The following is a 24,089-nucleotide window of genomic DNA, read 5'->3' on the forward strand; positions in this document are numbered from 1 at the left end:
GAGCCTGCTGCGTCTTCGGAGATCTCTGCTTTTGCAAAAGCAGCTGAAGTCCTTCCGAGTTCCCCAACTCCAGCTCCGAGGCTGGATGAGTTTGAGGATATGTTCTCGAGCACCCCTCCTGCAACAGGCGATGCCGCGGGTTTCGGACATCTCCAGATCCCTCAAGCCACGAGAGCGATTGGTCGGGCCACCGAATCTTGTGCCAGGGACAGCGTGGTGCGCATCTTTCCGGCCCCAAGTGTGGAGCCGAGGAGGACAAGATTGGCCACGGTCACCGTCCCCGAGGATTGCAGCTTCCTTTCTCGCCCGGTGGGCGTGGCAAGCTATCTGAGGCCTCTCGTCTCAGATTCGGACAAGCGAAAGATGAACGGGGTCTCTTGGCAGTGCCTTATTAACGAGGGTATGCATGCGGGCAACCGGGTAATTTTACTAGCCATCTTTGCATAATTTCACTGAGAATTTTAGCCTCGTTTTGTTTCAAGTTGTTAACTTGCTTCATTTGTAGAGTGTGGTGCTCGTCAACGAGGCCTTTGTCCGTGCCCAGCAAGAGGTGGACAACCTCAAGGGCCAGCTGGATGCCCAAAGCCGAGAGACTGAGAATTTTTTGCATCTTCTGCGGGTGAAGGAGGACGAGTTGAATCAAGCAGTAGCTCTTTCCAACCTCTGACCCGAGCTTGCCGCAGCAAAGGCCGAAAATCATCAGTTAAAGGGTGAGCTGGCTGCGATGGCCGAATACAATCGGAGTACTGAAGCTGACAAGATCGGCCTTAGCCGGGATAACGCTCAATTTTCCTCGAGGCTTGATGAGCTCGAAACCACCCTTTCTCAACTCCGGGGGGAGCTGGATTCGGTGAACTCTGATGCTGCGAGCTTGGCCGATAGGAACCGGCTGCTTGAATCTGAGATTTCCCGGTACAAAGAGCGCATGAGGGTGTTCGAGGAGAAGGCGGAGCAGAGGGCCCAGATATGCGATGATCTGAAAACCAAGCTTAAGGAGATGGCCGATGCTAATGACACCCTCAAGGCCAAGCTCGAGTCGGCCATCCGCATGCAAGATGTCCTCGTAGAGGCTCGGGATGATCTGGCGGAAAAGTTAGCCCAGGCCGAGGCTGATTTGGTGGAAGCTCTGAAGAGCGTGGAGGCCGCCGAGGCTCATGCCACTATTGCTGCTGAGTACGAAAAATGGTAGTCTCGGAGGATCACCCTTGAGCAATTCGAGCATGGATTTACGGATCTTCTGGCCCTTATTCTCGAGGCTAGAAGAATCGAGGAAGAAGCTATGGGTGCCCTCGGGGATGACTCTGATGACTCCGAGCGGACAGTGTCTGAACACTCCGGCTCCAGCCATTCCGGATAGATTTAGGGCCTGTACTTAGCTTTTTATTTTTTGCCTTTGTAGGGGTCTCTGATGTAAAATCCTCTATATATAAATAGAGCATGTGTTTTTCTTGATTCTTTTCTTTGAATGGATGTTTGTTATGACCTTCGCCCGAATTGTCGGTTCGTTTAAATAGTCGTTATTTCTGACTATGCCATAATATCGGCTTCTCACTTCATGCGGCACATTTTGTCCGAGAATTTTATTGAGGTTTTGCCCATGGGACTTACTTTATACTTTGTGAATTCTGACGTCTCCGAATCACGACGGGCATTTTTAGGGCCGAAATTTTTCGGCTATTTTGCCCTTTTAGGGCCGGTATTTTTCGGGCACCTGAATCTCAGTCTTAGCTAGATTTTGATGTAAAAGTCCCCATTCGTGGGATTAATGACTTTCGCTCGGTTCGCCATGACCTTGTTGCCTTTGTTGAATTTCGACCGGAGTGCCCGGTATAGGGTGTATGAATTAAAATAGTGCCGAAATACGGCGGTTATCACCGGGGTGAACTGTTTTAACAGGAAGACATCCGAGATATCGTTTATCCAAACTTTCGATAATTTTTGCATTGCAAGTGTTTGTGTACATGAGAATGAATTTTTCCCTTCGGCTTTTGCCGTAGCAAATACTAAATGGACACGATTCATTTTGATCGTTTGGTCCTTACATTAGAACCTAATGGAAAAGATCCGGTTCTTGATTTTGCCGTAGCAAATGTTATGTGGATACGATTCGTTTTGATCGTTTGGTCATTACATCGGAACCTAATATTGAAGGTTCGGTTTTATTTTGTTGAGGACGGCCTCCGGTTTCAGCTAACCGGGGTAAACTTCGGAGTGGGTGTGATAGTCCCCTAGCTCTTATCCGAGCTGCAAGATCGAGTGAGTGATATTAAGTCCCCACTCGTTGGGTGTGACCCCGAGTTTCTGGGTGTCTGTCTTCTTCTTCATTGTGTAACACGTTGTACTTGTTGCCTCACTAAAAACCTTGTCGGAAAACCCATTTTGGGACAAAACCGTACAAAGGAAAAGAGTGCAACACGTGTTTTCAGGCCTAAATTCTAACTTTATTCGGCTCTCGATTTTTCTGCAAAATAGAAAGGTTAAACTAGAAAACATGAGAAGTCCATACCATAGCAGTAGTATCTTTTCAGATGGGCCACGTTCCAATTATTGTGCAACCGTTGCCCGTCCATGGATTCCAACTGATACGATCCTTTACCCGTGATCCCGGTTATTTTATACGGACCTTCCCAGTTCGGACCCAGTTTTCCTTCGTTGGGATTTTTGGTGTTCAAGGTAACTTTTCGGAGCACCAAGTCCCCAACTTGGAAATGCCGAAAATTGGCTCTTCGATTGTAGTACCTTTCCATTCTCTGTTTCTGGCTGCAATACGGACTAACGCGTTTTCGCGAAGTTCATCCGTGAGTTCGAGTTTTACGGCCATGGCCTCCTCGTTTGACTCCTCGGTAGTGTAGCTGAATCGGAGAGTGGGTTCACCAACTTCAGCGGGAATAAGGGCTTCAGCCCCGTAGACCAACGAGAAAGGAGTTTCTCCCGTACTTGATTTTGATGTGGTTCTGTATTCCCATAACACCTCTGGTAATATTTCCCTCCAGTGATGCTTTGACGCTTTAAGTCTTTTTCTCATATTTTGGATTATTGTCTTGTTCGTGGATTCCGCCTGTCCGTTTGCACATGGGTGATACGGGGTTGATACAATTTTCTTGATCTTCAATCCCTCGAGAAAATGATTGACTTTTCCACCCACGAACTGGGGTCCGTTATCACAGGTTATCTCAGCAAGGATGCCGAAGCGACAGATGATGCGGTCCCATATGAAGTCAATGACTTCCTTCTCTCTGATTTTTTCAAAGGCCTTCGCTTCAACCCATTTATAGAAATAATCAGTCATAAACAGAATGAAACGGGCTTTACCTGGTGCCCGTGGTAATGGGCCGACAATGTCCATTCCCTACTTCATGAAAGGCCAAGGTGAAACCACCGAATGTAGCAACTCCCCGGGCTGGTGGATCATCGGATCATATCTCTGACACCCGTCACATTTTTGGACAAAATTTTTCGAGTCTTCGTCCATCCGGTTCCAGTAATAACCGGCCCTGATGATTTTTTGGACCAAAGCTTCAGCATCGGAGTGGTTATCACAGGTTCCTTCGTGCACCTCCCTCAACACATACTCCGTCTCTCTAGGACCCAAACACTTGGCCAGGGGGCCAAAGAAAGATCATCGGTACAATTGGTCGTCTACCAAGTAGAAACGCGCAGCTTTGGCCCCTAATGACCGTGATTCTTTTGGGTCATTTGGGAGTTTTCCATCATGCAAGTAGTCGATGTACTTGTTTCGCCAATCCCAAGTCAAACCCATTGTGTTTATTTCGGCATGTCCATTTTCTATTGCCGTGTTCAACAAGTGCACCGTAGTTCCGGGGTTGATTTCTTCCCCTTCGACCGAGGATCCCAAATTTGCCAATGCATCGGTTTCACTGTTCTATTCCCTCTGTATATGCTGCATGGTCCATTCTTTAAACTGATGTAGTTTCACTTGGATTTTTTCAAGATACCTCTGCATCCATTCGTCCTTGACCTCGAAGATGCCGTTCACTTGGCTTACGACCAAGAGCGAAAGCATTTTGCCTCAATTATTTCGGCCCCCATACTCCGGGCCAGTTCCAAACCTGTAATCATAGCCTCATACTCGGCTTCATTGTTAGTCAATTTAGTAGTTCTAATAGACTGTCGAACGGCATCCCCGGCCGGGGTTCTAAGGACGATCCCTAGTCCGGAACCTTTGAGGTTCGAGGCTCCGTCCGTATGTAGTGACCAAATACCCAAAGCTTTCCCCGAGGTCAGTAGAAGCTCTTTCTCGAAGGCACATTTTTCCTGGTTGAGCTTCATGTTATACTTGCGGAGTATGTCGAAAGTTTCCTGCAAATGTTTTAGATGGTTCTCTGTTTCCAGGGACTTGACCACCATGTCGTCAATATAAACTTCTATTGTTTTCCCTATTTGTTCTTCGAACATCTCATTAACTAGGCGTTGCTAAGTTGCACCGGCATTTTTTAGTCCAAAAGGCATGTCATTATAACAGTAAGTCCCATACCGGGTGATGAAGGATGTTTTCTCTTGATCTTCCGGGTGCATCCGAATCTGGTTATACCCGGAGTAGGCATCGAGAAAACTCAACAGCTCATGCCCGGCCGTCACATCGATCATTCTATCGATGTGAGGCAACAGGAATGAATCCTTCGGGCATGCTTTATTTAAATCCTTGTAATCAACACACATTCGAAATTTATTACCTTTCTTGGGCACCACTACCACGTTAGCTAGCCAGTCCGGGTACTTTACCTCCCGGATAGAACCTATTTTTAAAAGCTTTGTTACCTCGTCTTTTACGAAGACGTGTTTTGCTTCCGCCATGGGCCTTCTCTTCTGCTTCACCGGGGGAAACTTCCCGTCTAAGCTGAGCTTGTGAGTTGCTACCTCTGGTGATATACATGTCATATCTATATGGGACCATGCGAAGCAATCTGCGTTAGCTCGAAGAAATTCAATTAAGTTGTTCCTGAGCTCCGGGGTTAACCCCGTGCCCAGGTATACCTTTCTGTCCGGTAGATACTCGAACAAGATGATCTGCTCCAGCTCCTCTACTGTTGACTTGTTTGCGTCCGAGTCATCCGTCATGACGAATGATCTGGGCACACCGAAGTCATCCTCTTTGCACCCCGAGTCCAACCCTGTACGCTGTGATTGCTATTTGGTGTCTGTTTCCCCGGTCGAGTTCTTCTCCCTTTGATCTAATTTTTTTGGGCTGAGGTGTCGTTTCCTCGACCGCGAACATCTCCCTTGCAGCGGGCTGTTCGCCTCGGAAGGTTATTATCCCCTCCGGTGTCGGGAATTTCAGCAACTAATGTAATGTCGATGGCACGGCCCTCATGCTATACTTCATGTCCCCTTCGATCACATAGAACACCGTTTGCTTAGTGCCATTGATATTAACTGACAACGATATCTCCCCCTTTGTGGTTTCGCTCGCCATGTTGAACCCGCTTAGTACCCGGGCTACCGGTACGATCTGATCGAGCAGCCCTAGCTATTCGACCACTCTCCACCGGATGATGTTGGCCGAGCTACCTGGGTCAATCAAAATACGTTTAATCTGAGTTTTAAAGATAAGAATAGAAATTACTAATGCATCATTGTGCGGTTGAATGATGCCTTCTGCATCCTTGTTGCTGAAAGAGATGGAAACCTCGGGTAAATAATCCCGGCTGCGCTTTTCGCGAACAACAGAAACCTTGGCCCGTTTCATCACCGGCCCTCGAGGGGCATCGGTGCCCCCAACTATCATGTTGATTACATGCTAGGGTTCTACTAGCTCGGTCCTTCGATGAGCCTCCCTTTCCTTGTACTGATTTTTGGCTCGTTCACTCAGCAATTCTCGGAGGTGACCATTCTTCAGTAACCGGGCTACCTCCTCTCTTAGCTGGTGACAATCCTCGGTTCTGTGACCATGGGTTCCATGGTATTCACACACCATGCTCGGGTCCCGTTGGCCCGGATCCGACCTTAGAGGTCTCGGCCATCTTACATCCGGGACACGGCCAATGGCCGAGACGAGGCCCGAGGTACTGACGTTGAAGTTGTACTATGATATCTTTGGTAAATTCTTGTTGCCGGCAGAGCTTCCAGCATCTCTTCTGAATGAGAGACCCTGACTGTTCGACGGGCGTTCGACCCGTTTACTGCCCCGACCGGAGAAATGGCTTGGGCTATCCCTTGATTTCTTTAACCTAAAGCTTGGCTTCTCCGAATGGGAGTATAGCCGATACCTTTCCCTCGACGACTCGGCCTTCATTTCGTAACCCTTCCCTGGTCTCTCAAAACATTTGTTCACATTTATCGGCCCCGGGGGAAGTTCGAATTGATCATCCTCCACCTGAAATTTTGACTCGTATCGGTTATGGACATCAGCCAATGTCACAGCCTCGTACTCGAGCAAGCTTTCCTTTAATTTGAACGAAGTCGTTGAGCTCTGAACATTGAGCCCCATTGTGAAAGCTTGTGCAGCCCATTCATTTGGAACCGGAGGGAGCTCCATTCATTCCCTTTGGAATCGGTTGACAAACTCACGCAGTAATTCATCGTCTCTTTGAGTTATACGGAAAATATCTGCCTTACGGGCCTGCACCTTCTTGGCACCGGTGTGAGCTTTTATGAAGGCATCGGTGAGCATTTCGAATGAAGTGAGCGAATGCTCGGGCAGATGGTCGTACCATGTCAATGCCCCTTTTGACAAAGTTTCCCCGAACTTTTTCAGCAATACCGATTCAATTTCGTCCTCCTCCATATCATTTCCCTTTATAGTGCACGTGTATGAGGTCACGTGTTCGTGTGGGTCCGTTGTACCGTCATATTTCTGGATATCCGGCATCTTGAGCCTTTTCGGGATTAGTTTTGGAGCTACACTCGGAGGAAAAGGCCTTTGTATGTACCTCTTCGAATCCGGCCCTTTCAGTAAAGGCGGAGCCTCCGGGATTTGGTCTACCCGAGAGTTGTATGTTTCCACCCTCTTCTCGGTTGAGTCTACCCATTTTTCAAAAGTTTCGAGCATTCTCAGAACCTCGGTGGAGAACCCAGCTCCAGACCCATCGCTCTCGACCATCCGTGCCTCATCTCTTCTGGGTTCAGCAACACCCTTTGCCTCCTCCGTGGTCGTTTTATCCCCTTCGTTTTGCAACCGGGATATTTCGATTCCCTGTTCGACAATCGCCTCTCTCTGTTCTTGCAACATTTCAAAGATTAAACGTAAGTCAACATTATCCTTCGGGGTACCCGGTTCTTTCCGGCCCTGAGTCTGGGACAAAGTAATCGAATTGTGTGTATTTAAATGGTCAGTAGCCGGTTGGGCTGCATTCTCCTGATCCACAGTGTTTTGATGGTTGAGGCCCTCCCTTGAATTAATGGGGTTTGGTAGTCCCCGTAGACCACTTCCTTCGTTTTCGGCCACAATTTTGTGGTTGTTGACGTGACCATATTGCCCACTGTCAGCCATCTAGTCCGTTTTTTTTTCAGTGACGAATAGAAGATGCTTTCGATTTTGATGGGTAAGGTAGAGATCAAGATAAAAGGCCACTATTATCCTTTCCCCACGGTGGGCGCCAAACTGTTTACCCCGAATTTGGATAATCAATTAAATTTGGGGGTGAGGTATAGGATATGTGCTTATGCCTTAAATACCTTTGATAGAGAAAATAAATATATGAATGTATTATGAAGAAGCAACTAATAATTGGTGGTTTGTTATGGATTTGAATGTTTACTAATATATGTGTGTTATTTGATTGAAGAAATGCAATAGAGATGAACACAATGAATTCGGATTGCACACGATAATGAGAGAGATTTGCATATATTTCTAGTACAAAAGAATATTCTTGATGTTAAGGAGTCAACCCCTTAAAAGTGGCCAATGACCCTTATTTATAGTGTTGCCTCATGGGCTCCATACAATAAGAAAAAACTAAAAAATAAAAGAAAACTCTGACTTGGATTAGGTTGGGTTAGGTTGGTCGTACGGTCTGTCACCCGTACGATTGGCAGTTGAGCGTGGCAGGACGTTATCGACGCGTGGCAATCGCCCAACGGATCTCCCGGACCAACGGCCACGAATAAACGATCTAACGGCCGCGACCAAACGGACCAACGACAACGACCAACTCGGCCATGAAAGAAACGGGACCCCCGACCTTGACCTCGGTTCGGGCGTTCCTACGGTTCAGAACGAAAGTATTCATGCACGTTCTTGTCCCCTTCTTCCCTCGGTTCCGGGTCCCACCGGTTCAACGCATATCCGGTTTTTACTATATACAATCCAAGCAATATAATTAGGAAGGGGTGGGTATACAAATTAAAATCTAGAAAATCTGAATGAACCGAATTCGGTTCTTCGGTGCGGTTTCGATTTTAATTTTTTAAAGTTTGATTTTCGATTTTCAAGTATCGATATTTTTGTTACCCGAACTGAAAGGTTGAGGCTGAACACAGAGCTACGGCTTGATTGTGGGCTTACATCACATAAATTCCAATAATTGTGTCTAAAAATTGAGATCTTATTGATTGTGGGAAAATGTTACTGTAACGACTAATCTTTCGTTCCTGAAAATAATAATCAAGACAAGAAAAATAGCGACAAAGAATAATATTTGATTTCAAGAATTTGCGCGGGGGTTTACAATCTTTATGAAATCTTAAATAAAAAGATGTAATCCTCTGATTCTTCTCCTCACGATACGGCCGTCAATCAAGGGCTTTTGCTTATTCTTGAATGGACGAATCACTTGTTTTTGATATTTCACTACGAATGCGGAGCCGAGCTTTAATCACAAACGTAGAGGTGTGGAAACTTGCGGCTCACCACTTGGAGCGAAGACTTTTTAGTATGCAGAAGACTTGCGGCTGAGAGTTTCTCTATGTATTTTTCTTCCTCTCTTTGGCTTTGTGAAGACCCCTATTTATAGTTGCAGGGGAGAGCTAGGGTTTGTATATGATTGGTTGAACTATGTCATTTGAACACTTGGCGACATTTGATTGGTTCTTCTATTGACTTGACATGATGCGTCACTTATGCACGTGGCATGATTTTATTGGTCCTTGACTTGACTTGGCACGCCACGTCATTTGACATGTGGCATGGACCTTGGGCTAATAGAGTGGGCTCATCATGTGAAGTCCGACAAGATAGACTAGCTAGCCCAATTGAATTGGTCTTTCAATTAAATCCATACCAATTGGACTTAAGCAATTAATCCAATTATATTAGCCCATAATATTTGTTCGGACGAATATATCTTGGATTTAATATAATTCGAATTTCTTGTGAATTTACTTTTAATAAAATTTCGTCATCTACAAATGCCCCTTGCTTCAAGGCTTGTTGAGGTGCATGACTTGTCAGGTCTTTTAGAGACGAGACTTGAAGCATTCGTGCGGCAAACATTTTTTTTTTACTCCATGTAGTTGATTTCATTTTTTTGCAAAATATTTGAGACTTGACAATAACTCAGTCAAGTTCTTTGATGGCACCGCAATTTGATCGTCGGAGTTTTTAGGTGGTGGCATTCTCTAATTTGCAAGAGGTCCACTCGACTTTTGATCATTTGCTAACTCATTTCGCACTTCGAGGCGTTTCCAGTTGATGGGAAATATCGTATGGTACTCCTTGCCATTTGATAACCGAGGAAATCAAGTTCTTTATCAGCAAATGTTATCAAGACTTAAGAAGTATCATAATTTTGTTTTGGGTCATAAACTACACAACGGGCAAAATCTGTATTAAGATAAATCCCTGTAGCTTCCTTTCTTTTGTTTTTTTTATTTTTACTTTTGCTAGTTTAGGCGCTCAAGTTATGACAACCCATTTTTGAAGCAGCCAACACGTCTATATTTTCATAGCTAGCTCAAGTTATCATTCCTTTTCAAACAGCCCCATTTTCAAGCAGCCAATACGTCCATATTTTCATGCTTCCCATATTTTCCATACTTTCCATATTTGCATGGTATTTTTGTTATATTCTTAGGAGAACATATGAAATTTCCATAAGTTCAAACTTTCCATGTATAAACTTAAACTTTCCATAATTCGGTTCCAACTAGTACAAGGATTTCTTTGTGTTTGACATCTATAAATATCCTGCCTTCTCATGGTGGCTGGGCATCAATTTGTAGCATTGTCAAGTTGGTTCGAACCCCTCGCTCTATCAGGTAATTTTCCCTCAACATGAATTTTCGTCACTTTCTTCGCAACTCTACATGTCTGTGGTAGAAAATCCATATCTCGATGTAGGAACGTCGAAATCATGATCCGCTTGATGTTTCGAAAACTAGACTCGTAGAGCTACGCCATACGTGGAAACCATGACCAAATCGCTTATATATTTACTCAGATATTGATCGAGAATCAGACCTTCAGTTCTGGTTCACTGGTTTATTAGTCTCGCGCGTCCTGACGAAAAATCTTATATCTTGACTTAGGAACATCGCAATCACGAACGGTTTGCGGCGTCGGAAATAAGACTCATAGAGCTACATCATATATGAAAACCACAATCAAATTGCTTCTATATTGGCTCAGGTATATTTGTTTTAATCAGCCACAGAATCTGATTTTGCTTTCTTGGCTTTGGACATGTTCTACGAAACTTACCCGTCCCCTTTTTTTTTCGCAGGTCTTTGGGCGCATCTGCATTATCATGGTGGTTTGAACTCAATTTTCAGAATCATCGAGTTGGTTCGAACGCATCTCTTTCAGGTAATTCTCTTCTTCAATATGAATTTTCATCACTTTATTCACAGCTTTGCATGTCTGTGGTAGAAAATCCATATCTCGATGTAGGAACGTCGAAATCATGATCCGCTTGATGTTTCGGAAACTAGACTCGTACACCTACGTCATACGTGGAAACCATGACCAAATTGCTTATATATTTACTCAGATATTGATCGAGAATCAGACCTTCAGTTCTGGTTCACTGGTTCAGTAGTTTTGTGCGTCCTGACGAAAAATCTTATATCTTGACTTAGGAACATCGCAATCACGAACGGTTTGCGGCGTCGGAAAGAAGACTCATAGAGCTACATCATATACGAAAACTACAATCAAATTGTTCTATATTGGCTCAGGTATATTTCTTTTAATCAGCCACAGAATCTGATTTTGCTCTCTTGGCTTTGGACATGTTCTACGAAACTTACCTGTCCCTTTTTTTTTCTTTTGCAGGTCTTTGGGCGCATCTGTACGGCTTTAAATTTGAACAAATATGATGCACTTTCGTGATCGCTATACGCCGCATCCTCATCTAGAGATAGTGAGCGACAAACGAAATCCGAACGCCAAAGTCCTTGCCTTGGATGTTCAACCTCCAGTGATCAGTGCCTTCTCGCTTGACGGAGAGATTTCTATGCTTCATCTTGCTGAATGGTCTAAAAAGGAGACCAAAGACGTCATGAGCAACTTCTCAAACAAAGCCACTGTTATGGACGTCCCTCTGTTGAAGTCCGCAATTCATCGAGAAGTCGCGCCCACCGAATCTTCTCATCCCTATGGATGTTTCAACAACTGGAGTGTCCCGCCTTCTGGTTTCGGCAAATTTTGCTACACACCCGGCTACTGGGAGTGGGTGGAAGATGTTCTTCCTCGCTATAAGGAAGTCTTGGAGTGTGTCAAAGTTTACGATGCCATCTACGCTTCTTTGTTCACATATGATTACGATGACAACGTACTGCATGCTTTTTGTGAGCTTTGGCGTCCGTCTACCAATACGCTTTCCACTTTCGTCAGGGAGATGTCTATCTCGCTTTGGGACTTACGAACAATTGCAGGACTTCCCATTCACGGATATTTTTATGATGAAGTTGTTCCTTCGGCGAAAGAATTGACGCAAATGGACAATCAGGGGAAACCATGGCTCCCCAAGAGCTGCCTATACTTGTTTTCAGCCTTTTACAAACTTGCCGAAGGTGACCGTCATGAGGTGTCCATCTATGATTGGGTGAAATTTTGGTTTAGAGGACCAAGCAGGTATGCGGAGCCTCCGCAAAAGGCGTCGAAGGGTCGTGCAACGAAGCCAAGATTGAATCACAATCCTTCTGGGCATATTGACATGAATTACTTACCACGAACCTATGAGGATCATGCCCCCTTCGTCGAGCTAGGAGTGGAAGATTCACTTAGAGATGAGACAAATTTGTCGGCTTTCCTAACATGTTGGCTCTGCAAGTTTGTTCTCCCCCATAAGAAAATTGACTATGTGCGTGCTAGCATTCTTAAAGTAGCGAGCTTGATGGCTCATGGAGAGAAATTCTCTTTGGCAGTCCCAGTCCTTGCGAGCATATATCGTGGCTTGAGAGAGATCTCTACTTCTCCAGACTTGAAGCAGGGGAATATAATTTTCCCCATACACTATGTATATGGCTGGCTAGGAGAATATTTTAAGACCCATCATCGTGCCAATCACTCACATCGGAGTATACCTTTATGCAAGATTTTTGGCGAGAAGATGGCCAAATACTTCAATTTTTCTGACGCCCGAAAGTTATTTCAACAAGATGATGCCCGCCACCTCCATCATTTGGCGTTGCTACAAGGTAGGGAATTATACTTCACCGATACTGGCGATCTCTCAGATTCATGGAACGATACTATCATAAGCCTTCGTTCGAGCTATGTTACACTTAGGCATGATGCGGATCTCATCGTGGAGTCCTATAGCCCTTATAGGTTTAGCAGACAATTTAGTTTTTGTCAAGACATCCCTGGAGACCTCATGGAGCGACCATACGATGGCACATTGCTAACACTAGCACAACTTTGGAATTCTTCAATTCGCCTTGGAACCTCTTCAAAAGTCATACTTCCGGCAGAAGGTAGTTCGCCTTTAATGACTCGTGAGTACATGGAATGGTGGCTAGCCAATCGGACAAATCCATCTGAAATGAGTCCTCAAATTATTTCACAAAAATCAAAGCAAGATCATACACCTATGTTGTCCAAAAGAGGTCCGACTCGAATGAAAGAAAAATCGCATCCTTCTTCTAAGTCCGAGGTGCAACTTAATGATACTCCGCAAGCTCATGAAACTTCTTCTAAATCCAAAACCTTGAAGGTTGTTGAAATCCCTATGGACAAAGGAGTTAAACGCGTCCGACTAGTCTCCAAGACAAGTGCTACGGCTCCTAAGGTGACCAACAATACTTCCAAAAGAAGGGAGCCTTCGAGTTCATTGGACAAGGGCGCCAAAGAAACATAAAGTCTCGCACCATCTTGCAACAAAAAGTCTCGCCCTTCCTCTCTTCCTATCGATGTTGGAAATACCATCGCATCCTCTAGTTCGACGGAGAGTAATACAAGTGGAGATCGACATTGGAATCGTTTAGAAAGGAAATCGAAGGAGTCCGACGATCACCATAATGAATTCGCTAATTTGGACGCTATTAGCATTGGATCTGATATCCATCTGGATGGGGATCGAAACTCGATGATGGGCTTGGAAGAAGTAGCAGAACAAGTAATATTTCTTCTCTCCATATTTTCTGCATTTACACTTTTTGTTTTTAAATCTTTTTTTTTTGTAGTTGGGTTTCCAGAAACTAGACGGGATGAACGCGGCTGAAGTTGTCGTTGATCAGATTACACATCCGAAGACCTTCAGACCTTCCTCACAGCCATTGCAACCTAGCGCGTCGAGCTTTGATCCACAAGGGACTATTTTCCGCTTCAAATCAACTTTTGTCTCTGAGATATGGGGTGCATTGTGCGGATGGATTACACAATTTTCTTTAGGTTCCTTAGACAGCTTTATGGTGTTGGAGGCAAGTATTGCTTCGACTCTTGAGGAACTTAGGAAAATCAATATTATCGATGTTTCTGCTTTGGAGGGTCTTGTCGAGAACTTCTTCAAGGCGTATGCAGAGTATGACTCTTTGAAATCGTCGAAGATGACTAAAGAATTACACCAAGAATCACTTTCAGATGCACAACGGCGCCTCGATGATGCTAAACAAGAACATGGAAAGCTAGATGGGTCCATGAAGGAGCTTCAGGCAAATCTTGCGAATGTGGAGAAAGAGTTAGCAGCCTTGAACTCTAGGAAGGAGCAACTTACTGCATTCCTTGACAAACACCAAGAGGAGTTGTCCAAAAATCAAGAGAAAATCACCATTACAGAGGGCGAGATTCATACTATTGAAGCTAATCATGTGCTATCTGATGAAGAAGCAGAGAGACTATCCAAGCTTGAAGAGGCGGTTGAGAAGAGTCGTCAACAAATCCTATGCTTCAAGCCTTTTCCGTTACTTAGATTCTTGCTTAGGATTTTTACTTTTTAATTGCTTGTTATGATGTAGTGACATTTCCTTCTTGAAGCAATAAAAGTAGTCGCCTTTATTTCAACATGAATTATTTCGTCTTGTGATTTGGATCAAATTTCTCTCCACCCTTTTTGAAGATAACTGAAGAATCTTTTTTTTTTCTCTCTCTCGAAATTTAGCTCGAATCCTGCCTTGTTCGACTTTTCAGCTTCGCGCTTCAGCAGGAGAAAATTCATAACTCGGAGTACGAGCGTTGGAATCACAAGATTGCAATTTATATGGAAAGGGGACTCATTGATCTACAATATATATAAAAATAGAGGCCAAATTACATTTATATTTGTACAGACTCCAAATTTCAACTCCGATGCTGCCTTGTTCTATTTTTTCAGCTTTGCGCTTTGGTGGGAGAAAATTCATAACTCTGAGTACGAGTGCCGAAATGACGAGATTCAAATTTCTATGGGAAGAGGACTCATTGATCTATAATATATATAAAAATCACGGCAAAATTCCTTTTATATTTGTACAGATAAGTCTCCAAATTTCAACTCCGATGCTGCCTTGTTCTATTTTTCAGCTTTGCGCTTCGGGGGGAGAAAATTCATAACTCGGGGTACGAGTGCCGAAATGACGAGATTCCAATTTATATGGAAAGAGGACTCATTGATCTACAATTTATATAAAAATCACGGCCAAATTACCTTTATATTTGTACAGATTATTCTCCAAATTTCAACTCCGATGCTGCCTTGTTCTATTTTTTTCAGCTTTGCGCTTCGGTGGGAGAAAATTCATAACTCGGGCTACGAGTGCCGAAATGACGAGATTCCAATTTCTATGGAAAGACGACTCATTGATCTACAATATTTATAAAAATTACGGCCAAATGCTTTCTACATCTGTACAGATAATGCTCCAAGTTCAGCTTAGAATCTATCTTGTTCGACTCTTCAGCTTTGCGCATTTGTGGTAAAAGAAATCTCAACTCGTCATAGGAGCGACATTCTAGCTTTGGCGAACGACTACTTGAAGCATCCATCAGATTTTTTAGTGGCATCATTCTTTGAAGAAATAGTGCCGACTTGACAGAAGCGTTTAAAACAAACTGCAATCATCTTCGGCTTCAACTGCCATCACGAATAGCTTAGATATTTTGTACGGGATGTTGTATAGATATTTCCATCCTTTCTTTCAAATCATTGATGTATCACATTCTTTCAAGCATGAACCTATAAAATGTTCTCACTTGCTGTGAATTGTCTTCTTCTTTCCAGTTATGTTTGTCTCCTCGCTCGGTAAAGAGGATCAAATCATTTCGTAGTTCCGAACAAGAAAGAAGGATTTTTTTTATGCGACTGAACTTAGAATTAAACTCTAAGCGCCTACGTACCTCGGTGAAGAGGATCAAGTCATTTCGTAGTTCTGAGCAAGAAAGAAGGATTTGTTTTGGTGCGACTGAACTTAGAATGAAACTCTAAGCGCCTACGTACCTCGGTGAAGAGGATCAAGTCATTTCGTAGTTCCAATTTTTTTTTTTTTTTTTTTGGTCCTAACTTTTGCCTAGGCCGCCCCTTTCGAGGTTTTCAACCTAGCGGACATTTTTTGTTTGTCCTAAATTTTGCCTAGGCCGCCTCTTTCGAGGTTTTCAACCTAGCGGACTTTTTTTTTTTGGGGCCGTACACAGTTTAAACTCATACGGGCCAGGAGTATCATCTTGCTTCAAGGATAGTACATCTTCAAGAATTTCCCGTTGATGGGACTGATCCGCAAGCCATCTGCATCTATAAGCTTGTAAGCACCACTTGTATAGGCTTCTTGGACAACATATGGCCCATCCCACTTTGAAGTGAACTTGCTTCCAGATTTATGAGATATGATAATAGGTCTTCTTACCGCCAGGACTTGATCACCAACTTGGAAGGACCTCAGGCGAACCTTTTTATTGAAAGCACGGGAAAGACGAGCTTGATAACATTCAAGGCTTTGCTGAGCTTCTAGCCTTTTCTCATCAAGGACCTCTAACTCTTTAAGGCGTAGACGAGCATTTTCTTCTTCAGTGAGCCCTTCTTGGATAGCGAGCCGCAATGAAGGTATTTGGCGTTCAAGTGGAAGGACCGCTTCAGCTCCGCAAACAAGAGAATAAGGAGTTGCTTGAGTTGGTGTGCGATGAGTCGTTCGGTATACCCAAAGAGCTTCTTCCATTCTATCATGCCAATCTCTTTTAGACTTGGAGACGACCTTCTTTAACAAGTTGCACAAGGTCTTGTTAAATGCTTCAGCTAGTTCATTTGCAGCAGCATAATACATAGACGAGTTTCGTTGCTTGAAGCCAAAAAGCTCACAAATCTTAGTCATCAATTTGTTGGAGAACGGCTTGCCATTATCTGTTATGATATAACTAGGAATGCCAAAACGATAGATGATGTTTACTCGAATGAAGTTTTCCACATTCTCCTTTTTTACTTCTTTGAGGGCGACAACCTCAGCCCATTTTGAAAAGTAATCCGTTGCAGCTAAGATGTACAAGTGGCCACCAGAAGATTTCGGTAGCGGTCCAACCACGTCTAGCCCCCAAGCGTCAAATGGCCAAGATGCAACAGTTGGATGTAACACCTCAGGAGGTTGGTGTATAAAATTTGCATGAAATTGGCATGCTTTGCAACTTCGCGCATAGTCCAAACAATCTTTCACCATTGTTGGCCAATAATACCCCATCCTTTTTATATGAAAGTGCAGTTTTGGCCCAGATTGATGTGATCCACAAACTCCATAGTGGGCTTCTTGCATAGCTTGAGTCGCTTCTTCTTCCCCCAGACAACGCAAGAGAACTCCCTCGAACGATCTACGGTACAAAGTATCTTTGTAGTAAAGGAAGCGAGGGGCACGACGACGAATTTCGGTCTTTCTTTTTGGATCTTCTGGAAGAATGCTATAACACAAGTAATCGATCATGGTTTGTCGCCAATCGACTTTCTCAGCTTCAGTAACGGCCACAAGAAGCTCGAGTTTGCTTTCTTCATCCTCATCGTCCTCTGGCGGTACTATCCATTTCTGGCAGATAGTGATTTGCGCTTGGTCAGGCAAAGTCAATGATGAAGCCAAAGTAGCCAAAGCATCAGCTTTCTTATTTTCCTTTCTTGGCACGTGTTGGAGAGTTACGTTGCCGAGCCACCCAATTAATTTTTGTGCATAGTGATGATAGGGACGCAATTCTGGCTTTTTGACCTCGTAGGTACCCAACAATTGATTGATTACCAATTCAGAATCTCCAAAGACTTGTAATTGTAACTGCTTCATATCAACAGCCATTTCAAGCCCAAGTATGAGTGCCTGATATTCTGCAACATTGTTAGAGAAACATTGTGTTAAAGTGAAGGAATACGGTAAGACCTCCCCCTGAGAAGTGACAAATATCACACCAGCGCCAGCTCCTTCGCGATGTGCAGCACCATCAAAATACATCTTCCAAGGCCGTTGAATCTCAATGACCATCGCATCCTCATCGGGTAGTTCATCAGTTAATTCCCAGTCATCGGGTATCGGATGGTCTGCTAGAAAATCCGCAAATGCTTGCCCTTTCACAGCTTTTTGAGGAACGTACACAATCTCAAATTGTTGAAATTGGAGATACCACCTTGCTAGTCGGTCGCTAAGGACAGGTTTCGACATCACAAATTTGATGGGGTTTGCTTTGGAAATAAGACGAACTACATGGGCTTGAAAGTAGTGTTTCATCTTCTGAATCGAGAAGACTAAGGCCAGACACAACTTTTCAATCGGCGAATACTTCAACTCATTTGGCGTCATCATCCTACTCAAGTAGTAAAGGGCATTTTCCTTCCCTTTGCTATTCTCTTGGGCTAAGAGTGCTCCAACTGAACTTTCTTGTGCCGATATGTATAGTATTAACGGCTTTCCAGGCACAGGAGCCGCTAGAACTGGAGGTTTGGTCAAGTAAGTTTTGATGCTCTCAAAGGCGTTGGCACAAGCTTGGTCCCATTAGAAAGAAGCACCTTTCTTCATGAGACGACTGAACGGTTGACATTTCCCTGCTAGATTTGAGATGAATCTCCTAAGATACGCCAGCTTCCCTTGCAGACTTTTCAACTCATGGATGTTTCTTGGCTCGGCCATCTTCATGATTGAATCTACTTTGGCTTGATCAATTTCTATCCCCCGATGTCGAATGACAAAGCCAAGGAATTTTCCGGAGGTAACCCCAAATGCACACTTCAAAGGATTCATTTTGAGTTGGTGCCTTCGTAGTAGGTCAAACACCATTCTCAGGTCTTGCAAGTGATCACTCTTTTTTCTTGATTTTACCACCAGATCGTCAACATAACACTCGACGTTTTTGTGAAGCATGTTGTCGAAGATATTTTGCATAGCTCTTTGGTATGTTGCTCCAGCATTCTTCAAGCCAAAAGGCATTACTTTGTAGCAATAAATACCTTTAGGAGTGCGGAATGCGGTAAGCTCTTCATCCTTAGGTGACATGCGGATCTGGTTATAACCAGATGAGCCGTCCATGAAGGACATCGCCTCGTATCCAGTAGTGGCATCAATCATAAGCTCAGCAATGGGAAGTGAAAATTCATCCTTAGGGCATGCATTGTTGAGATCCCTAAAGTCAACACATACTCGAATTTGTCCATTCTTCTTTCTCACAGGGACAATGCTCGAAATCCATGTGGGGAACTTAACTTCGCGAATGAAACCAGCCTCAATAAGCTTGTTAACTTCATTTTCGATCAAGGGAACCAATTCGGGCCTGAAACGTCGCTGTGCTTGTTTGATAGGACGTGTGCCATTCTTGACAGCGAGATGATGGACCACAACTTTAGGGTCTAAGCCAAGCATCTCTTTGTAACTCCAGGAAAATACATCCTTATACTCTTTAAGTAATTCAACATAAGCACTCTCTTCATCGACTGTAAGTAAAGAATTTACATAAGTAGGCCTTTGATCTTCATCAGTGCCAAGGTTGATTTCTTTCAATGCGTCGACTGTCGTTTTTACCCCTTCTTCAAATTCGGGCGGAGCATCCTTAGCGTCTTCATCTTCTTGAGGTTTGCCATCATCGACAGATATATGGTAACACCAAGAAACATCCTCCAACTCTTCACCAACCCTTATTGGAGATAAAGTATCCCTTTCATCTTGTACAGCAACGTGATATGAAGAGCCAACACTTTCTTTATCTTCATCCCGCTCCTTGGTGTAGACCACAACATGCGACTTTGCTTTTAGCACTTCTCCACATGAGACCACAAGACCCGTTTGCCGCCTCATCCTAGAAGGGATCAGACTTCAGAAATCTTTGGAGATATTTTGAGATTTGGGAAAAACTGATGATTTCATATGCTTGTGGTTTCTCCAAATCTTGCTTCCATTCTTCATTGGTCCTAACCTCTCAAATACAGAAACTCTTGCGGTCGACTTTCCCAGTCGGTCGAAGACAGACGACCTTTTGTTAGAAGCAAGAGGTTCCTCTTCTGCAGTGATATAGTTATTACTTGCCCTTCTTATGGAGATGCGAACTGGTGGGGGTTGTTTATACCCCAAACCTTCACGTTTTTTCCTCGCCGCAGGTTCCATCAGAAGCTTCCCTAATTTTGATGGTTTGCAAGGATTGTATCCAGCATTTGCGAGTAGTTTGTAAGCATTTGGATCGAAACCTTCACCTGTACGCCTCGTAGGGAGTGCTTCATTTTGTAGCGATCTGCTAGCCACAAATTTTCCAAGTAATTTCGTAGATGACATTATTGTGTCGATCTGCTTGATAGGAAGGGTTAGTCCTCCCAACATGTTTCCCTCGTCCTTTTTGGCCTTTGGAGCATAACGAAGAACAGAAGTCACTTTCTTACTCGAAGAAGCGCCATTTGTGTTGGGCAACTTATTGACATCGAAGGACCTTTGACCTTCCTTAACTGCTACCTTCTCCTTACAAGCAGCCACCTTTGCATTTTGGTTCATAAACTCAGCATTATCTTTTATCGCAACTTCATCAACTTTTGCGGCACATTTCTTTAAGTAGAACTTGGCATCGGCGAAGTGTGCTTCAGCTTCAGTGAAGGGATTATCATCGGCCATAATCTTCTTTTCAACTCCGTCTTCATGATACTTCAAACACTGGTGGTAGGTAGAGGGGATCACCTTGTTCTCATGTACCCAAGGCCTACCGAGCAAGATGTTATACGAAGTCCTTGCATCGATCACATGCAACCACGCGCTGGATTGCAACTCGCCGATGGTGAGGTCTATTTTGACAGCTCCTATGGCTCTTTGTCCCCCTTGGTTGAATCCTTGGATCATCAAACGACTTGCGGAAAGATCCTCCATTGCGATTCCAAGCTCTTTCATTGTGTGAATAGGAAGGATGTTAACTACAGATCCACCATCGATTAGGATTCTGTTCACCTTTTGCTCACGTGCAAACCCAATCATTAATAAAGGGCGATTATGAGGTATGTCGCCGAGTAGAAGGTCATCATCGGTGAATGTGATTTTGGCCATGCACGCATCTATGATTTCAGGAGATGACTTTGCAGAGTCTTCTGATGATGGACATGACGAGGTCACGTTTTTCGCTTCCTTCTCATCAACGGTCAACATGAAGCTTTTACATCATCAATGACGTATTTGGTGTGAAACCAACTCGGCAAGTCTTCTCCTAATGTTATTGGACGAGGTGGTTCTTGGTAGTACCGCCCTCCTATTTTCTCCTTCTTTGGGTGCTTAGCTGGATTTTTTGTTTCAGGTTTACTAACCTTCTTTCCCTTAGTTTGTCGTTTCACTGAATCCTTTCGCGAACCTATTTTGCGGTGCTTGCGACGAGTTAAGAGAGTCCAACCCCCATCATCAAGATGACCACTTTGGTCTTCGTCTTCTTCAGACGGTCCTCCTTCTACTGACACAATATCACTCGTTGTAAGAAGAGAAAACATTTCATTCACATTAACTGGTTCGAAGTCTCCAAACTTAATCATTCCTACCAGACATATGTTCGGGATGTCTTTCTCTCCATATCCTTCGACAAAGTTGCAGGTCATGACCGGATCGAGTGAGCTAATTGTGACACCAACTTGATTTGCACTTTCTTTCTCATCTTCAAGTGAAATCTTTCCTTCGCGGGCTAGCTCCATAACTTTATCCTTGAAGACAAAGCATTTCTCTATAGGGTGGCCGATCAATCGGTGGTACTTGCAATAATTCGGTTCATCAGTTCTCCCTGCTTCATTCGGCAGCTTCATCTCGGGTAACTCAAAATGTTTCAGCCCAAGAAGTTCATCAAAGATTGCAGAAACGTCTGAATCAAGGAATGGATAATCCTTCTCTTGCATCTCCTTCAAAGTTGTTTTTCTGTTCGCTCTATCCTCCAAAGAAGTTGACTTCACGCTCTGCTTCTTGCTTACTTTAGTGGTGAACTTCACAGGTGCAACATTAACGTTCATGGATTCCTTGTTTTCGGTCTTGGAAAAATATCTCCCCACTTTCTTTACTTCTTGCTTGTCTTTACCGTTGCGGGATTCGTAGACCGGCGGCGCTTCACTTCCGACTGACGCCATGCTTAACTCCATGTCATGAGCACGAGTGGCCAATTCTTCAAAAGTCTTAGGCTTTATGCCTTGCAAGATATAGGTGAGACCCCAGTGCATACCTTGAATGCACATCTCTATTCCCGAAGCTTCGTTGAGTCTATCTTTGCAGTTTATACTTGCATGCCTCCATCGATTGATGAAGTCAATAACTGGTTCTTCCTTTCGCTGGCGAGTGTTTGTAAGTTCCACCATGCTTACGGTGCTATAGAAGCGGTTGAGAAACTCCTGCTCCATTTGCTCCCAACTATCAATGGAACCAGACTCAAGGTCTGTGTACCAATCAAAAGCATAACCTTTAAGGGAACGAACAAACTGTTTGGCAAGGTAATCACCATATGTTCCAGCGTTGTTGCATGTTTCAATGAAGTGTGCCACATGTTGCTTCGGATTTCCCTTGCCATCAAACTGCTGAAATTTTGGGGGTTGATAACCGGCAGGCATCTTCAAGCTATCAATCCTTGCAGTGTACGGCTTCGCATATGTAAGGGATGATTTTGCGGAAACATCATATTTATCCTTGATGGTCCCCATGATGAACTCCTTTATTTGATTGATTGGAATCATCCCTTCAGAGGAAACTTGGATTTCTGAAGCATGTTCCACTTGTTTTGCGGGAGATTCAATCCTTTCTTGTGCTTGCGGACGTTTTCCAGGGGCATGATTCGAATCCCCCTCCATCACACTATCAAACCTGTCTGTCAACTTGACAATTCGATTATCTTGATCTTGCACATATTTTGTCAAGTATCCAATTGCCTTTGTCAAGCTCGCGAGTTGTTCTTCAACAGTTGAAGCATTGGTCATCATCGCATGCATCACCATCATAGATGAAGAAGAATAACACAGATTTTTGCGAACATAGGATGCGGACATGTTATGCGGAGTAGATCCAGTGCTCAAGACGTCATCATCAACTTGCCTGATGGATTTCTTGGGCTTAGATAAACTAAGTTGGGCGAGAACCCTCTCCACCATTTTGGCGACATTCTCCCCTTCTTCTATGGTGTTTGCGGAAGACGAACCAAAGACGACAGCAGATTCAGGCTGTGCTTGCGGAACTCGTTGCCATAGCAATTTGGCTTGGTTCCTTGTGACAGGTCCGGTGCTCCCCTCAGTAACATCTAGGATGTTTTCAACAGCAACGGAGAATTTGGATCCGGTAGTTTTTGTGGATGCGGATTTCGAGTTGACCTTCTTGAAAGCCATCTTAGTGTTTTTGAAGTTCGACTATTGGAGAGAAGAGATGAGAGGTAAAGATTGTCCCACTGGGCGTGCCAAATTTGTAACGACTAATCTTTCGTTCCTGAAAATAATAATCAAGACAAGAAAAATAGCGACAAAGAATAATATTTGATTTCAAGAATTTGCGCGGGGGTTTACAATCTTTATGAAATCTTAAATAAAAACATGTAATCCTCTGATTCTTTTCCTCACGATACGGCCGTCAATCAAGGTCTTTTGGTTATTCTTGAATGGACGAATCACTTGTTGTTGATATTTCACTACGAATGCGGAGCCGAGCTTTAATCACAAACGTAGAGGTGTGGAAACTTGCGGCTCACCACTTGGAGCGAAGACTTCTTAGTATGCGGAAGACTTGCGGCTGAGAGTTTCTCTATGTATTTTTCTTCCTCTCTTTGGCTTTGTGAAGACCCCTATTTATAGTTGCAGGGGAGAGTTAGGGTTTGTATATGATTCGTTGAACTATGTCATTTGAACACTTGGCGACATTTGATTAGTTCTTCTATTGACTTGACATGCTGCGTCACTTATGCACGTGGCATGATTTTATTGGTCCTTGACTTGACTTGGCACGCCACGTCATTTGACATGTGGCATGGACCTTGGGCTAATAGAGTGGGCTTATCATGTGAAGTCCGACAAGATAGACTAGCTAGCCCAATTGAATTGGTCTTTCAATTAAATCCATACCAATTGGACTTAAGCAATTAATCCATTTATATTAGCCCATAATATTTGTTCGGACGAATATATCTTGGATTTAATATAATTCGAATTTCTTGTGAATTTACTTTTAATAAAATTTCGTCGTCTACAGTTACCTTGATTGATGGACGTCTAAGAAATTTTTGTTTTTAGTGTTTTTTTCATGCGCTTCAAAATTGTTGGCTAAATTAGCATCATGTTCCCACATAAGTAGCCATTTTGGAGAATGATCTTTTAGTTCCATATAACTCAAAACACTTCCAATTATGTCCAATT

General features: G+C 43.7%; 2 protein-coding genes across 2 annotated transcripts; one reads left to right on the forward strand and one right to left on the reverse strand.

The window, feature by feature from the left end:
- The first annotated feature begins 13,207 nt into the window (after positions 1-13,207).
- On the forward strand, positions 13,208-14,280 carry LOC132612958 (uncharacterized). Its single transcript, XM_060327027.1, has 2 exons — positions 13,208-13,460; positions 13,528-14,280. The coding sequence occupies exons 1-2, from the start codon at positions 13,431-13,433 to the stop codon at positions 14,278-14,280; spliced, it is 783 nt and encodes a 260-aa protein (XP_060183010.1). The 5' UTR covers positions 13,208-13,430.
- Positions 14,281-15,984: 1,704 nt separating this feature from the next.
- LOC132612963 (uncharacterized) lies at positions 15,985-19,557 on the reverse strand. The gene is made up of 2 exons (XM_060327032.1): positions 18,717-19,557; positions 15,985-18,203 (listed from the first exon to the last, which is right to left on the reverse strand). The coding sequence occupies exons 1-2, from the start codon at positions 19,555-19,557 to the stop codon at positions 15,985-15,987; spliced, it is 3,060 nt and encodes a 1,019-aa protein (XP_060183015.1).
- Positions 19,558-24,089: the final 4,532 nt, after the last annotated feature.

This window comes from Lycium barbarum, chromosome 1 (assembly GCF_019175385.1).
Source record: "Lycium barbarum isolate Lr01 chromosome 1, ASM1917538v2, whole genome shotgun sequence".
In the NCBI taxonomy this organism is placed as follows: Eukaryota; Viridiplantae; Streptophyta; class Magnoliopsida; order Solanales; family Solanaceae; genus Lycium; species Lycium barbarum.